Source organism: Vigna radiata, unplaced genomic scaffold (genome assembly GCF_000741045.1).
Source record: "Vigna radiata var. radiata cultivar VC1973A unplaced genomic scaffold, Vradiata_ver6 scaffold_154, whole genome shotgun sequence".
NCBI lineage: Eukaryota > Viridiplantae > Streptophyta > Magnoliopsida > Fabales > Fabaceae > Vigna > Vigna radiata.
Window position 1 is genome coordinate 719,100 of NW_014542916.1, and position 18,550 is coordinate 737,649.

Genomic DNA, 18,550 nt, shown 5'->3' on the forward strand with positions numbered 1-18,550 from the left:
CAGGAGTGTCCACTTGTGTTGTGTAGGATCAAAATTAGGAGTGAAGATGCTTTCTTCTTCTTCTTCCACTCCATTGTGTGCCCGTGTGATCCCTTGTGAGCATCACGTGTTCTAGTCCCTACATGATTCCCCTTAACAACATCTTACCCTTTCCCCAAACTCATTCCTAAATCATGTCCCCATCCACATCTTCATCAAAACACAACATCACCAAAACAACAAAATATCACACACCACCCAACCTAATTTCTCACCTTCTAATCAACCCCTTCAATCTTCATCATCTCATTATAATTTGATTCAATATCTAATATCATTTGCGAAAAAAACAAAACTATATATCACACTCAATAGTCTCTTATCGTTTAGGAATAGAGAGTTAAGATAGTTTAAATACACATTTCTCTTTTTATCCTCCAAGAAACTTTTTAAAAGATAAACTATGACAGGCTCGAAAGTTCTAAAACGAACTATATCTTAAATATATAGTGATTGATTTTAATAATGTAATCAGTAAACCTAGGATCGGAACATGTATAATTATACATGTATGATACATATTTCCTATTGAATCAATGGATTACTTGTGAATTATTGAAGTTTCTTTCTAATATAACTCACATTTTTCTTTAAAACTTCTTGTCTGAGTAGTTTCCCATATCATGCAGGTCTCTTTCATGTGTATGTTCTTCCTTAACCAAAGTTTTGTTGTTTTGGTTGATTAGATTTGGATTTTAGCACGACTTATAATATATATGTACTTCCATTCTCATAAGAAACCATCACAATTTGTTTGTACTTCAATAGTGATCTAAAGTCTATCACTTAGTCATAGCAGAGAATTTGATGCCAGATATTAGAACATACTCTATCATGTCTACAGTTTCTTTGTACACCATGAATAGGGTTTCAATTCACTGTTAGTGAACATTAAGGTAATTTTTACATTACTATAAATAAAAGGATATAAAACACTAGAAAATCTTCATTATAGTATGTTATAAACAAGTTATATACAAATGAAACAGAAATCATATATATTTAACTCGAAATTTAAAAAATTAGGTATAAATATGATCATTCTCACTCGTTCATCAAATTTATTTATTTTTATTCAATTTAATATTTCCTTGTTTACACTTGTCATTCTAGTATAAAGAAATAGCAATTCGAAGGTAAATTCTTTTTTGCCACCAATTTTTTGGTGTACTAATTTTTGTAAATGATTAATCTTTGTCAAAAATTATGATTAGCTGTTTTTAGTGATGTCTCCCACCTTTTATTATATTTTTCATTTACAAGACTTTGAATCTGAAATTTACTTTGAAAAAAATAATACAAGAATTTATTGTGAAGAGACGAAGAGAGTGTGTTGAAAAATGTTGTTGAGGAATGATGAGAAAAAGTATAGAAATGGAAAGTATGTTTATCTGAATTTGAAGTAGAGTTTGACTAAAAGCATAGAAAGAAGTTATAATGTTAGAAATGGTGAGAAAAGAAAGAGGAAGAAAAGCACTGAAGAAACATTTTGATTAGGTTAGTTTTAGAGTAGGGGACCCCAATTTGACTATCTCACTCAACTCTAACACCAACACCCTTAGTAGGGGCCTCACCCGCCAATCACTCTCCTAACTCTAAATGGAATTCTATTCCACTCTTTCCATACTCACAATACTCTCTTCACCTATGTTATTAACTACAACCTCCTTCATCCTCTTCTTCCCACTTCAAAACCCTACCACATGTTGCAAATTTCTATTGGAAAACACCCAAGATTTATATTTGAGATATATCAGATACTCACATTTATTAGAAATAATACAGATCTACCGTATATAAGTGATGCATGTTTTATCTCACAAATCTGTTTTATAATATTGAGTTAAACTTAAAGTTTACTTTTTCTTATATGAGAGTCCTCCAAAAATCTATTTTAACAAGATTTATTTGTTGTTTCTTCAACATATCATATTATCCGAGTCAATATTATTAATATTCAATATTATATACTAGAGTGAATGCAAATTTTATAGGATAATATTTATGAATTTTCTGTTTTTCTTATATGTTTTTTAACTTTTTCATTCATACTCAATGTGAAAACATTTAACTTATATTTGGCTTCTTAATAGTTTTTCTTCAAGTGTTAATTAGGTTTTAACATGAGTTTATATATAAAAAAAAAACATTTGTCTTTTCTATTTATCTCCACCTCAAATTTTAAGTCTTTTAAGACATATTCTTATCCAAATTTTAAATTACAAAAAGTATAAAGTATTTACACAAACAATTTATAAGATGCTTCCTATTTTTTTTCTTCTTGACCAAAACTAGCCAAATTCTGAGAACCATTTATATGTTTTTTTTTTTCTTTTTTACTCTAAGAACCGTTTATAAGTATTTCGTCCACATACATAAAATCTTAAACTTAAAAACCTCAAGTGTATATGGTCCCCGATGAAGAAGCCTATCCAACTCATGTGAGGGAAGCATTACATTTTCTTTTCACTTGAGAATATTACTTTTTGGTAGAATTTAGTTAGGTTTCACACTCACTTTACACTGTGCTTCTTTATGTTTCTTTCTCTTTCTTTCATTTGGAAAATGTATGTTAAAAGTATACTTTATTTTGGAGTGAATTCAAGAGGAACAAAGAGAGAAATGCAAAGAAAAAACATGCATAAGAAGAAAGGGACAGATGTGATAGAAGAAAAGAGAAAATGAAAACAAATTTCAGTGGAAATGGGATAAAAGAAAAAGTGATGGGTGTTCATTTCTTCAAACTTTCTTTCTAATTATTTCTTCTCTAACATTACTATAGCCAAATACTAAATATTCACTTCGTTATTAACTTTACTATTTCAATATAATGCGACAATAATCCAATTGTTACAGCTTCTTTTCCGAAAAATTACCTTTTTTAATTTTTTTTTTAAACTTTGACTGTTTTCTCAACTTTCTAAAATATATAATCAAAATCTTTAATTTTATCCTTAATTTTATTATATAAATTGAATTATGCTTTTCATAGTCTCTGAAAAATAATCACTATAGTTTACTTTATATACTAGAATGACTTTTTTCAATATTGGACAACTTATCCACACTGCAGAAAAGGCCTTTAACATTCTTTAGATGTCTGATCCTCGAATATCCAACGTAAAAAATGACCGGTGGCATTTTCTGTAAATAAAACAACTATTTAGAAGTCGGTTATGGGGGCCGACTTCTAAATCCATTTAGACGTCTATTATAAGGGAACCGACGTCTATAAACGTCTGTTTTGGCGGGAACCGACTTCTAAATACTCAGCCCATAAATCTAAAGAGTCATTTTTTGACTTCATTTAGACGTCTAATCCCGCCACTCCGACTTCTAAGACCATTTAGACGTCTGTTGTGGCGGGAACCGACTTCTATAGACGTCTGTTATGGGGGGAACCGACATCTAAATGTCTGCATTAAAACACTGCGAACGTGAGGCAACAATTACGCGCACTCACTGTTCATCATCTTCCTCGCGTTTTCTCTCCATGGGCTACATTTTTCAGGTTCGTTTTCTCACTTTTGCACCGTTTAGAATTAATTTTACTTCGATTACATTACTCTTTGATGAGTTATCTTTCATTTGAACCAATTAAAATCCGTTTTCATTGGGTTTTGGTGTAATTTTGCTCGTGTTCTTGGGCGACATTCTTGGGCGGCGATTTCTTGCGTTTTACACTCCTCCAATTCCCCCCACTACATTTTTAAAACCATCCAATACAAAAAAAAAAAACGTACAATTCATTCTCTTCAACTAAAATATAAAGTTGTAAACTCAAATCACCATGAGCCAGAGCAACCTAAGAGGCCTCAAGCGAAGAAAGATCAAGTCAAATATGACGACGTTTTAGATGTCTGACCTATAGAATTTAACGTCTATATAGACGTCTGACTTATAGAGTCTGACGTTCCATTAATGTCATCTATAAAGACGTCGAATCGGAATCTGACGTTAAAAACCTAAAATAACATATGTATAAAGCTATATTTTAATTAGTGTCTAAATATATATATATATATATATATATATATATATATATATATATATATATATATGTATATATTTCCAAAATATAACTAAAACCACTTAGTTGAATAAAAGAGTCATCCAAGTTTAAATTGGCCGGTAATTTAAGAAACATATAAAATACAGTTTTGGTGTAGTAGAATATATAGACCACCATGTCTATATTTTGTGAAAGAGATAAATGCTGAAAATTTGATGTGTGTGCTTCACATATGAACACAGATAAAACAGTAGTATTGATAAAATTTCTCCCACTTTTTGTCCCTATAAACTGATTTGGATATAGCTCTTTATAGGTTTTTAAGCTCTATTTTATAATCAGAATATGATAAATACTGTTTCTGATATGTTTTACAATATTAGTTATAAGTTATTAAAGACTAGAAAATTGAAGAAAAAACTCGTTAAATAGAAAATGATAATTAAGATCAATAAAATTTATAATTTTTTTTATAATTTCAACCAGTAAAAGATGTATTCAAAATATATGTTTCTAATATATAAAAAAGCAAAAAATTTCATGGCCCATTTTTTCTCATAGTTTAATACCCAAGATTGATCATTCTCTCGCCAGAACTAATTTGATGTTGGCAATTAAATTTGCAAGAATTGATTCGACATGCAAGACAAAAGAAAATCAATATATATATATATATATATATATATATATATATATATATATATATATTGAAATACATCATCAAAATAAACTATCATAAATATTATCGAATTATATGTGTAAAATATATTTTGAACCCCGTGACATTATTATAGTTGAAGTTTAAAGTAGAAATATTTTACAGTGTTAATTGAACATGCATGATAATGTTATTCAGTTAAAAAAATGTATATTTTATTTGGAATTACATCACCATACATCTCTCAAGTGATATAGGAAAATAGTATACATTTATGCACTCAAATTGAAGAAAATTAAACAAAGATTCATTTAGCAGACAAAGAAATGTACATTAAGTTTTCAAGTCTATTATTATATTTTTTTAATTAATTAATAGAAAAATTAATTGGTAAGAAATAAACATTTTTTTGCTAAATGTGAAGATAATAGATATTAGTTCTTTCTAACATATGATATAATAATAATTATTATTATTGTTGTTATCAACATTTACATTCACACACACACACACATATATATATATATATATATATATATATATATATATAATGTGAAAACTTTAAAAAGCTTGAAAATCAAAAGTTCAAAGGGATTTAATAAAACTGGAAGGTGGAATTTAAGATTAAGGTTTAAAAATGAAAAGGTTTAATTTTTATCTTTTTTTATGAATGAAATTTGATGCTTTGGTGAACGATTAAGCAAAATCAGATTTGAATAATAAGTTACTCTTACAAAACACCACCTAATGGTACTTATCATTTAAAGTCAAGATCAACAATAATTTAAATACATATATTTCTTCTTTAATATTTAGAAATTATTTTTTAAGACAAAACTAAAACAAAATTTCATGTTTCAAAAATAAATAAGTTTTTAAATATGATTATTAATCTTGATAATGTTATCTAATTCGATTTGAGGTCTCGATAAGAAGAAAAATTCCTTAACTTTTGACTGGATTGTGTCACGACTAAACTGTTAAATATTCAATATTTTAAGATATTATTAAAAACTATTTTTTTGGAAAAAGAATAATACTTTTATAACCAAATGAATGGTTTTTTTAAAAAATAATAATATTATGACATACTTTTACGCTTATTTGACACATGATATAAGGATAAAATGATTTAAAAAGTGTAAAATTTTATAGTTTTTCAAGAAATAAAAAATAAAAAATAAATAAATTATGTCAAATGAATGTAAAAAATTTAAGTGTGTGAAAGAATCATTTCACAATAAGATGCAGCACCAGAAGGAATGGCTATAAAAGGAGTAACTCCTTCAATCTGTCCATGCCCTTCCAAACCAATACTCCTCTCTCTCACCTTCTTTTCTCATACAAAGCAATTGTTTCACCAAAATAGAAAGCATGGTGTCAAAACCTGGTTGCTTCTATGAACAAGGGAGCTTTCCATCAATCAAAATCCTCATACTTTTACTCCTTCATTCTATACTTCACAAAGCCAACTCAGGCTGCAGCAATAACTCTTCTTCAAGTTCCTTAGTTCCATTTCCACCACATGAGATTCTCTCATCATTGCAAACACTTCCTCTAGATGGCTACTTTAGCCTAAGTAACAATGAGGATGCTGCCAAGGACTTTGGCAACATACACCATTTTCCTCCCCTAGCAGTGCTGCATCCAAAAACAGTTTCTGATATATCACGCACCATAAAGCATGTTTTTGAAATGGGGTTTGCCTCAGAGCTTAAGGTTGCTGCCAGAGGCCATGGTCATTCCCTGCAAGGCCAGGCACAGGCAAATGGGGGTCTAGTCATTAACATGGAGTCACTGCAGGGTCCTGAAATGAAAGTCCACGTTGGAGAGTTCCCTTATGTGGATGTCTCAGGGGGAGAGTTGTGGATAAACATTCTGCATCAAACTCTTAAACATGGCTTGGCACCAAAGTCATGGACAGATTACCTTCACCTCACTGTTGGAGGCACTCTTTCAAATGCTGGTATAAGCGGGCAAGCCTTCAAACATGGACCTCAGATCAATAACATCTTTCAGCTTGAAGTCATCACAGGTAACTAGCTGCTCAAGCACGGTCTACTCAATTTGGTGCTGTATTCTGTAGTAAGAAAGGTTTTGTTTTAGTGCTTCTTTGGGATAGTTTGAAAATAGTAACTTATTTTTGTTAGAAATAACTCAGTAAGAGTTAAAAACAAGCAACTACTTCTCAAAAATAGTAAAAGTTGGTACATGTTGGCTTGCTTAGTGAGAATAGCAGTGCCCTCTTTGGAGTGTAAATGGTCCATTCTAGACAGTTAACCATATTTGGTGGCAAACACTTTTGGTTTTCATCACATCAATCTGGTTTGCAAAATTTTGTTGTAGGAAAAGGAGAGGTGGTTACCTGCTCAGGGAACCGAAATGCTGACCTTTTTCATGGTGTACTTGGAGGGCTTGGTCAATTCGGTATCATCACAAGGGCTAGAATTTCTCTTGAAACAGCACCAAAGATGGTGAGTGTACATTCACAACTCTAATGTAAGACAAAAAAATCTGTTCCCATTAGTATTTATTTATGACATGATCCATGACTTTCTGGCAGGTGAAATGGATTAGAGTGCTCTACTCAGAATTCTCTATATTTACTAGGGATCAAGAGCATTTAATATCACTAAAAAACACATTTGATTATATTGAAGGGTTTGTGATCATAAACAAAACTGGCATCCTTAACAATTGGAGATCATCCTTTGACCCCAAAAGTCCACTTCAAGCTAGCCAATTCAATTCTGATGGAAGAACCTTTTACTGTCTTGAGATGGCAAAATACTTCAACCCTGATGAAGCAGAACTCATGAATCAGGTACACCACATCAAGCAACTCATTAACTGCATGATCAGAATTATAGCATTGGTTGTAAAGAAAAAGTTCTCATCTCCATCTCCTACGCTCATATGCAGAATATTGATCACCTACTATCAAAGCTGAGTTACATCCAACCAACTCTCTTCAGATCAGAAGTTTCTTACGTGGAATTCCTCGACAGAGTGCATGTTTCTGAGAAAAAGCTAAGAGCAAAAGGCTTGTGGGAAGTCCCCCATCCCTGGCTGAACCTTCTGATCCCAAGAAGTGAGATTCATGACTTTGCTGAAGAAGTATTTGGCAAAATTCTTAAGGACACAAGTAATGGCCCCATACTCATTTACCCCGTCAACCAAACAAGGTATATATATGCATACGGCTTTTCAGACAGGACTCAGACGAACCAGTTTAACTCTATGGATTAAGAGTAATATTTTTTACACGTTTATGAGAGTAACTACAAAGTTTGTCTTTTATGAGAGTCATTGAACATATCAAATATGGCAACTTGTAATCCGATGGTTGCATAAAAATTATTTACTTTGAAAATATATGATTTCCTCCAAAGAAGTTGTAGTCAAACAATTGAACTCTCATGATCCGAGTCTTTTTCTGTACTTTTTGTTGTTACAGATGGAACAGTAAGACATCTTTGGTTACCCCAGAGGAAGATGTTTTTTACCTGGTGGCTTTTCTATCCTCGGCAGTCCCAAATTCTACTGGTGCAAACAGTTTAGAACAGATTGAAGCCCAAAACAAAAGGATCATTGAATTCTACACCAGTGCACAGCTGAAAGTGAAGCAATACCTTCCCCATTACAGCACACAGGAAGAATGGGAAGCCCACTTTGGGTCACAATGGGAGGCATTCGTGGAAAGAAAAAAGGCCTATGACCCACTAGCACTGCTTGCCCCTGGCCACAGAATCTTTCAAAAGGCAGTGTCTGCTTCATGCTAGTCTTATGTGCGTGAGGTTGTGAACTAATGCTAATTAATCATGTATGTTTCTTCCCTGGCCTTCCTCTTAATAATTGTGAGCGTGGCCAATGCATTTTCTATTCAAAAGGAGGCTTGCTTTTTAGGTCATCATTACAAGATTGTCTCAGGAAAACACCAATAGTCAGTTAGTGGTGATATTTTAAGCTGATTGCAGGAAATTGTATGGCTAAATTCAGGGCCACCCTTGTAAGACAAAAATATCAGCAAAGAAAATTATTATTAAATGTAAAGAAAAGGTTAAATAAAGAGAAATTATTGTTTTCTTCTGATTTTTTAACTGAAATAACTAGCCATTCGTTTGCTTAAACTTTCTTTCTACTGCCATAATCATACAAATAGCACAAAGCAAGCTTGTTCAGAGAGGGGGGGAAAACTCCATCTGGTCAAATTTTCCATTGATCACTTCCCAAATGCCTGTACAATTAGGCACTTGAGTCTTGTAATCTTTTTCTACCAAAAGTGAGCTATATTGTTCATGGATTCTGATTCATAATCAGAAGTCAAATTTCAGTAGTCATTTAAAAAGTCATGGATTTTTCTATTTCCTCCCTTTTTCTATTAGATCATGTGATCAAACCATCTCGACATAATTTTATCAACTCCTCAATGGAATAATTATTAAGTATAATCTATTGAGAATCTAATCAGAAAATATTGATAATGTAATACTTTTTGCACCATAATTATATCATTGAAAAACATTAATTTTTGTTATTTTTTTACTGTCCTCCATGCAGTTCGAATCCAATAGGCTCATTAACACAATGAGTAACTATGTAATATAACAAACCATATATTTAAGAGCTAAGACCAATCAATTTTGAAATGCAACTGCAAAGGATCTCACTTCGTCTACCTACCAAGATTCCACTAAATTCTTCATCACCTTATGAAATTAACCTAAAATAACGAAACACCCGAGTACATGGTACAACAAAATTTTGTCATACATCACAAAAGAAAACATGTTCAAAGACAAACAAAAAAATTATCTACTTCTGCTAACCTTTCCTTAATAGCCCTCGACCAATAGAATCCGTAATTTTCGTTCCATCTCTCCTTTCCCTTCTTAAAAATTGGAGAAGCAGTAGACCACTTTTCGGTATTTAAGTTTGACCAAAATAAAAAGAGTTGCAAAGATTCAAGGATAACGAAATTTTTATATGTAAGATCCCACTTAACAAAGACAAATCAAACATTAGGTTAACAACCAACTATTTTTAAGAGAAAAATCATCTGCTGATAGTACTAACAAGATTTTTTCAGTATCAAAGGACTTTGATTTTTAACCATTACCAGCTATTATTAGCCAGAAACACATGGTCTTCCAGCTAAAAACAAGTTCTGAATAATGGTTCTATATAACAGCACCAATATTCATTCCCCCTCAGCAGCAGCACCAGTCCATCCAAGGCCGGGTCTGCTCACTTGACCCTGTGGTTCTTCATAATCTCGTGCATCACGGATTGAAGCTTCAAAGTCAGTAGAATCACTTGCTACAGGAAGAAAGCTACTGATATCATCCCTGGCACCAAATCCTCCAGCCCTTATAACATCATCAGGTGTTATGGATGCCTCCATGTTTACATCTCCAGCTGCATCAATTTCCTCCGCACGTGCACCCTTTGGACAACTTTCGCCACCTTTCCAATCAGCTGCTATCCTTGTTTCTGTAACATCTGAAGATTGTGTAAAATTTTTCAAAACACCTTTGTCCACTCCTAATACATTGTCCACAAGAGAGCTCTCCTTATTATCTGTTAAACTCACAATCAAAGGGCATCATGTAACATGACAAGCACATAAAATGAAAGTAAAAGTACAAAAAAAAATCTCGCGTAACTAAAGAGAGAGAGCCGTATTAGGTAAACATCCACTTCAACCTTGTCTCTGAAGTAGTTTGAATTTGAAACAAAATTCAAATAACGTATCATGCGGCAGAAGACTATACACTCCCTCTTAAGAATAACCCTACCTCAAACCAAATCCTAAAATAGGTGTTTGCACGAAAAGCATATCCAAATTCTTAATTTTAGTTATAGTCTTTGACTCTTTGAGAAGCAGTTACATATCATTTGAACAAATGGCTCGCAAATAAAATGGAAAAATACATGTCAATGAACTCGTACAATTCAAAAGACAAAAATAGTGAGGGGAAGTTTGAACCGAAAGAAAAAACAATCCCGTAGTGCAAATATTGCCTCCAGATGGATGGTCAAAAGAATTCTAGCATGACATTGCTAGAAAATCAATATATATATGTATATGTATATGTATATGTATGTGTGTGTGTGTGTGTGTATATATATATATATATATATATATATATATATATATAACAAACATTTGCGCCTAGCTTCAACAGAGTAAATTGATTGACAGAATATATACTGTTGGATGCACTGTCAAGTATCAACTTTACATAGTAATATCAAATATTCATTCCAGATGAACAAGTGGTTGAAGTGAGCTCACGTAAAATAATGATAGCCCTTACCATTCAGCATCTTATCTGATTTGTTCTCCATGAAAGATAAAAGTTTGCACTAATAGATCTACGTTGTATTCCTATGTAGGTTCATTCACTGCCTCTATAGAGCCGAACCCTCCACGTTCCACAGAATTCTCTTAAGTCTTTCTACACAGAAAGAAGTAAATTACTTATCAATGTCAACGTACAAGTTGCATGATTGCCTAATACAATTACTCCAAAACAGAGGACTTTCAAAACCAATGGAGAAAAAACTGACATGGAAGGTAAAAGGGGAGAAACACCCCACTGTGACTACAATATCTATCAATATTTATAATAAAGTATTGGCATTTGCCTAATAATGAGACAAAACACTAATAGGAATTGGAATGTTGGATTCCTCAGTTGAAATACTATCCATTTTAGTTATTAGTACTTATTTTTTAAGTTATGTAGTTGTACAAGTGAATTATTCTGCAATACTATGTATAGAATTGTAGGGATAAATAACGCAAGGATGAAAGGTAACACTCATGTTGACTTACTTTCATGGATTTGAATCGTCATTAATATTTTCCTGATGTTATAGAGGCTCACCCTACTGCTAGGGTGGCAAACAAGTATAGAAGTGTGTATTACACAAAAGGAATGAGAACATTATGCCTCTACAAGGATGAGCAATATTGTAGACTAGTAAGGGGACAGAATTATCTCACTATGATTTATCCAAAAATTTAATTTGTTCCTAAAGAGTGTTTAGTCAGTTACAGCAAGCCCGATGCGAGTGTCACTAGAGTGGTTTAATTACCCCGTGGAATACATCATAGCTGCATATCAATATCCTATATGAAGATATGGGGCATACCCATGTAATAACCTACACGAATGCAAAATTGAGTTGGGTCTCCATCTAAACGAATGGCCATATTCAAAACATTAAGGTGTAATAGGAGAAAACCCAATTTCCAAAATAAAGTAAGAAACAATGTGTGGTTGCCAAGTCATTTTCAGAAGCAGACTAGAAAGTATTAGGCCACGACGCTTGCAACATGCAAACCTAAATGGATGAAACAATAGATTTATGGGTCTTTTCTTTTATATGGTATTTAACTACCCGCTCAACATTCTTCTCTCACAAGCGAATCCTTGTCATATGGTATATTTATCTGACAACCTTTGTTGTGGTTATGGTGTTAACCCAAAACCTCAATGTGTGTGTTTGTGTCAGTCATAAGCCTAACTCAAAATAATGAATCTTTTCTTTATAGGGTGTTTAACTTCATTTTTATTTCATAAAGATTTAGACTCCCACTTGAATTATTTCTAGCAACAACAACTTTAAGAATAAAAATTTGGAAAAGAATAGAACATAAGCAGTGCAACTAACTTACGATTCTGAACAAACGTTGGACATTGCTCCAAGCTCAATTTTCATGAGAGGACGAAACTCAATAAAATAGATAAACTACGTTTGGAAAACCAGTTTATCCATTTATACATCACCCCGTCCAATATTTATGAAGAAATTATCTTCGTCAAATATTAACAGAAAAAGAAAATAAAAAATAAAACTAATTAAGTTGTTATTGTAAACAAGTCGAACTGCTATTAAAAGCATAACATGGTTTTAAGTTTAAACGCAGAAAAGTTTCAATTCATTTTACAAACTTATTTTCTTCTTCTATGAGCACTCACAGATTAGTTTATCTAGACAGTTTTATGATCCATTTCTTTTGGGAGAATATCTTATAGGGTATCACTACTTTACACTGATAGGCAAGCTTCACTCACCTTGGAGAGAGCCCAGCTTGAATTTAAAGCTCACACACACACACACACACTTTGTTTGTCTATACAATTTTGAGGAAACTAGAACCACTACTCCCTAGAGGAGAAAAAACAAGTAAATACTAAGTGTGTCAATCAAATCAAAAAGTAACTGACATACTTAAAGACCCAGAAACTTGAATAAGAAGCTGTCTCAATTATTTGTATCTATCACTATCATGGCAAAGAAAACAGAACATGGAACCTTTAACACAGACTTTTGCAACTTTCGATTCACCAGGAAATAGATGCATTAGCATATACATCGTAAATATAATGCACGGAACTTACACAAAAATGAAGCAAATCGAAGCATCAGCATACACTGCATAAATAAATGCGAGAAGAAGAGGGTTCAATTGAAAATTGTAGGGTTTAAGAAGGTCGGTAACCAAATGAAAGAGACGCGCCACGTGTCTTCCGGGGGCAGCTTCAGTGCTACGCTGGTGAGTGTAGAGACCCTCTCGAAACACGACAACGTGGGTGGTGCTGTGCTGCGTTAACAAAATATCTTTCTGGTTTGATATTATAAAAATGGTTTTATTTGTTTATTTTGTTGGTGCTTTATAATGAGTTATATTGAAAATCATGAAGAGATAAAAAGAAAGTATAATGCTAATTGTTTGTAGTAGAATTTTTTTTTAAAATGTAAAGAAAAATATATCTTTTAAGTGTTAATAAAAGTAAAAAAATCAAAATATTTTATTAAATTAACAAGTATATGTATTTATTAGATAAATTAGAGAAATAACATAAGCTTTAATGGTTATTTAGTTTGGTGTGTGTTATAAACCAAAACGTATTGTGCAACACATAATATATTATAAGGGTTAAGTACAACTACATAATCGAAGATAACATGGATATGTAATGATTAAAGATGCGAGAACGCATACTAATAGTGAAGGATAGTTTTGATAGGTAGAATAGACCTCATGCTTCAAATGATATTAATATTTTGGTCCATTTTTATTTTTAATTACGAGGGTGTTGTACATTGTGATATATGCAATAGCAAATATTTTATTTGTAATTAGAAAATGTAATAAAGGTAGAAAACTTGTGGGAAATTCATGAAAAATAATTACCTTAATATTTAATAATAAATAGTAATATTTTTCTATTATTACTATTAGTAATAATCTTTTGGTTTAAACCCTTTTTTGGTCCCTAAGTTAAGTTTTGATATTCAATTTAGTTCCCGTTTTCAAAGATGTCAACATTTAGTCCCTATGATATGAAAAATGTATCAAATTAGTCTTATTCGTTTATAAATCACTTAATGATATTTTTGTGATTTGTTAACGGAAGGTGTTATGAACAACAAATCACTTAATGAAAAACTTGTGATTTATTAACGAATAGGACTTATTTGATATATTTTTAATATCATAGGGACTAAAGGTTGACATTTTTGAAAGCGGAGACTAAATTGAACATCAGAACCTAACTTAGAGACAAAAAAAGAGTTTAAACCTAATTTTTTTAAGTGAATACGTGAAGAAAGGACTTACATAAAAGAAAATAGGAAGTTAAACAAGGAAACATGGTAGTTATGAGTTCTGGTTTTGGTTTCTAATATATATTATTTCACTTTTACTCTTTGGATTATTAAGTTGAGATATATATTTAGAAGAATTAATTTTGCATTTTGAATAAATTGTTCACCATTTTAATTTTGTCTTTAAGTTATTTCGTTAAAATTTTAATTCTCAGTTTATTTACTTTTAGATTGGTTTAAAAATTTGATATATTGTTCATAAGGCATGTCAATTCATCTTAATTGCTCATATTATTAATTTGAAATATGTGTTTATAGATATTAATTTCACATTTTGGATGGAGTTGAAAATCACTTGAACTTTGTCCTTAAGTTGTTTTAGTAAAACCTTAATTCCTATCTAGTTAGCTGTTAGATTAATCTGGATATGTAGTTCCCGAGACATATTAATTGACTATGACCACTCGGATTATTAATTCGATGTCTAAGCTTAGAGAAATTTGTTCCGCATTTTGAGGAACTTGATTACCACCTTAGTTTTATCTTTAAACCATCTCGATAAAAATAAGATTTTCACTTCATTAACCGTAGGATCAAACTGAAATTTTTATCGTGGGTTTTAGATATATTGTTATTTATTTTTATTGGTCGGATCTTTAATTAGAACCCTATAGTTAAGGCAATTTTCTACATAATATTCCAATAGTTTAGACAGTTGATAACTTTGACCTTGTTATTTGTTTAGTGCATAACTTTTTCAATAGTTATCTAATTTAGTTGATTCTTTTAAGTTTGCATTACTTATTCAATTATATTTAATTTAAATGCAAAAACATATATATTTTAGTTTTGTGAAAATTGTAATTGTCTTTCTAAAGTCTCGAACAGTTCATGCATATGTTGTTATGATGATTGTATAATATCTAAGAAAGTGGTAAGAAAATCTATAATGAAATATGGAGGTTTATGTTGGTTTTGAAATAAGATAGGAATTTATAATGCATGATGAATTGGTTGATGAATATGAACATGATATGAGATTGGCCGAGGATCTCACAAAGAGATTTTATGTTTGTAATTGATGTTGGGACTCCTGACGTTGGAGGTTTTCCTGATACTTTAATAACCATCTAGTATCAAGTAGAAACAGATGAGTTATGTTGTAAACGCATTATTAACAAAGATAACTTGAGGAAGGAAGAGCTTTTAGTAAAAACCCTTACATAGGCTAGACAATATCTTGTGTCAAACGATTTATTTCATTTAACGATGAAAATTTCATAAGTTATATGATATCCTAGTCAAATGTTTAAACAATCAAATCCTACCTAAATGGTAAAATTTTTTCTTAGTTAGAATAAACTAATAGGAATTGGATTGACCACACGAGATGCACAAAAATGTTCACCTCTAAAAGCAATTCAATCAAGCATTATGAAGGCATACACGTTCTCATTAAAAGAAAAACACCAAGCTAAATTCCAATTGCAAATTCTAGCCATATGCACACATAATATGATAAACACAAACCTTAACTTTTGTAACAACAACCAATATAATTTCTTAGATAGTGCAAAACTAAATTTATTCATAAGGTTATGTAAAATTAAAATTCCTAAATTTTATAATTAGGATTTTGATGAAAATTAGGAGAAAAACACATATTAGGATTCATGCAATTAAGATCAAAACTTAATCATAAATTTAATATGATTCTGATATGAATTGTTAGATTATAAACTAAAACCGATCAATAGTGAAGAACAATCAAACCTTATCATATAATAAAGTATCCTCAATTATATTAAAATGAGTACTAAAAAACATAGATTGAAGGATGATATCTTATCTCTAACTCTAGATCACTTTAGGTTTCTCTTGATTTTCTCTTCTTATAAAAATTAACTTAAAAAGTAGGTATAGACGAAGATCATAACTCTTTTATGTAACTTTCGTTAGTTATTTCCTTAATTTTCAATTTTTCTAATTTGAATTCTTATGAAATTACAAAATTATTTATGGTCTCCACATAATTAATATCTCATAACATGTATATCTTTAGTTATAAACTTATCTTAATTAATTCACTTTAATAAACTACAATGATAATATATATATATATATATATATATATATATATATATATATATATATATATATATATATATATATATATAACCCATAAATATATAAACATGGCTAATCCAATTTCTTAAGATAGACTAATTTGGAAAAGATGACAAAAAATAATGTAAAAAAAAACAAAAAAAAAAGGAGTATTAATGATAAATGACGTGAAACAATGTCACTATATTTAAAGTAGAACAATTTTAAAATATTTTTATATCAACCTACAAATAACATTAAATATATATATATATATATATATATATATAAGTAAAAGCATATGTAATGAAGGGATAAACTAATGTGATTCGATACTATAAATTATTAGAAATGTTGGGAGATGTTGTGAACCAAATTTTATAAATAATGTATAGGGTTAGATATGTTTTTAGTTTCTATACTTTGGGGCGATTTTGGTTTTAGTCCCTCTTTCAAATTAAGGTACAATTTAGTTCTTCAACTTTAGAAAACTCTGGTTTTAGTTCTTTTTACCAAATTTTTTAACTTTATTTGTTGTTTCAAGCACGTTTCATTATAGTATTTGGATTGTTTACTCTGTTTTACACATTTTTGCTTCAATGTTAACTAAGAAACGCATTTGAAACAGAAAATAAAGTTAAAAAAATTTGGTAAAATGGACTAAAACCAGAGTTTTCTAAAGTTGAAAGACTAAATTGTAACTTAGTTTGAAAAAAAGACTAAAACCAAAATCATCCCAAAGTATAGGGACTAAAAACATATTTAACCCTATATTTATAATGAGAATTAAATGAAAAATGATTTTTTCACTTTATTTTTTATAAAATATGTTATTTAATGTTAGTAAATAATAAAATATAAAATTAAACACAATAAAGAATAAAAGATTTATTAAGATTTTTTTTTTCTCTTCCTTTGACGTGATAAAAATGAAAATTAAATACAAATTTATTATGTATATTTTTATATCTCAAATGTTTTGTTTTAGGCTTAAATTAGTTATCATTTTTTTTTCATTTTTTTTCGTGGTTACCCATTGTCTATATCTATCTCATCATCTTCAATATCATACCACCCAAAACCTTATGTATCCACCAATAAATCATCGTGGTTTCCTTCTATCGTCGCCAGAAATTCGCAATCTTTACACCTTCCATCGTCGCCAGAAATTCGCAATCTTTGCACCTTCCATCTTCGTCAACCACCACATAACAACAAAGCCATCGCAAGCCACTATTGTTCATCATCATCAAATTTGTGAATCACAACACCACTTAGAATCATATCACCATCCATCAACAACGAACCATGTCAGAACAACGCCACAAGCCCCTATTGTTCGACCACCACAACAACTACCTGCATCTCCTTCCTTGTCACCGTGAGTACCACTGCGAGCCACCATCACCACCTCGCGAGCAGCCTACAATAAAATCACAACATCACTTTATCAACCACTGTGAACTACTACACCCACCAAAAATCGTAATCAATCTTCATTTATGTCATCAACAACCATCACATGTTCAAACTTGCAAATTAGAAAGCCCTAAATTGGAAAAGAAATAAAAACTCAAAAATTGCGAGCACCCAAAATCACAATCAACCTTCAATTACACCATCAACAACCATCACAAAACCACCATCACCTTTTCAAATTAGCAAATTAGAAAGCTCCAGATTTGAAAAGAAATCAAACCTAAAATCGCGAATCACATCCTGAACTTGCAATCCTAAATCGCAATGTCAGTTCGCACCACCACAAATCTCCCTTTCCAAAACCGTCACGAAACCTAGTTGCCATCACCACACACAATCTCATATGTCATCTTTTCCACTACGAGCAACTTGCGAATCGAAAAAAGACCAGACCAGAAAATCCCAAATCTCGCGGCCTCTTGTGCCTCCATCTTCGAACAACACAATAAAACCCTAATTTTTTTGGTGAAAGATGAAATTGCCATGTGTCAATCTCTCAATGGACAATTGTCGCACATATAAAAAAACTTACATCTCATTACTAACATAAGCACTGTGTCATGATTTAAACAAAAGTGACTAAATTGAACAAAAATTGAAATCACTTTCGAATGTCGAAAAAAAAAATCAAT

The 18,550-nt window shown here is 31.1% G+C and overlaps 2 protein-coding genes across 7 annotated transcripts; one reads left to right on the forward strand and one right to left on the reverse strand.

Moving 5' to 3' along the window:
* Positions 1 to 6,062: 6,062 nt before the first annotated feature.
* Positions 6,063 to 9,521, forward strand: LOC106752528 (cytokinin dehydrogenase 1). The gene is made up of 5 exons (XM_014634224.2): positions 6,063 to 6,744; positions 7,056 to 7,183; positions 7,273 to 7,533; positions 7,632 to 7,894; positions 8,167 to 9,521. Exons 1-5 carry the CDS (start codon positions 6,084 to 6,086, stop codon positions 8,489 to 8,491), a joined length of 1,638 nt encoding a protein of 545 aa, XP_014489710.1. The 5' UTR covers positions 6,063 to 6,083; the 3' UTR covers positions 8,492 to 9,521.
* Positions 9,522 to 9,670: 149 nt separating this feature from the next.
* On the reverse strand, positions 9,671 to 13,281 carry LOC106752539. 6 transcript variants are annotated; one of them, XM_014634240.2, is made up of 3 exons: positions 13,124 to 13,281; positions 11,030 to 11,170; positions 9,671 to 10,202 (listed from the first exon to the last, which is right to left on the reverse strand). In XM_014634240.2, exons 2-3 carry the CDS (start codon positions 11,058 to 11,060, stop codon positions 9,910 to 9,912), a joined length of 324 nt encoding a protein of 107 aa, XP_014489726.1. In that variant the 5' UTR covers positions 11,061 to 11,170; positions 13,124 to 13,281; the 3' UTR covers positions 9,671 to 9,909. The 6 variants fall into 6 exon arrangements, with proteins under 6 accessions (XP_014489726.1, XP_014489725.1, XP_014489721.1 ...); XM_014634239.2 differs by having other exon boundaries at positions 9,671 to 10,211; XM_014634235.2 differs by having other exon boundaries at positions 9,671 to 10,289; positions 13,124 to 13,279.
* Between the last annotated feature and the right edge of the window lie 5,269 nt (positions 13,282 to 18,550).

Coding starts and splice junctions, on each gene's coding strand:
- LOC106752528 (XM_014634224.2), top strand. CDS start 6,084: ATGGTGTCAAAACCTGGTTGCTTCTATGAACAAGGGAGCTTTCCATCA. Junction 7,184..7,272: donor TTGAAACAGCACCAAAGATG/GTGAGTGTACAT, acceptor ACTTTCTGGCAG/GTGAAATGGATTAGAGTGCT. Junction 7,534..7,631: donor AAGCAGAACTCATGAATCAG/GTACACCACATC, acceptor GCTCATATGCAG/AATATTGATCACCTACTATC.
- LOC106752539 (XM_022777157.1), bottom strand. CDS start 13,163: ATGCAGTGTATGCTGATGCTTCGATTTGCTTCATTTTTGT. Junction 10,290..13,123: donor TCGATTTGCTTCATTTTTGT/GTAAGTTCCGTG, acceptor TGAGTTTAACAG/ATAATAAGGAGAGCTCTCTT.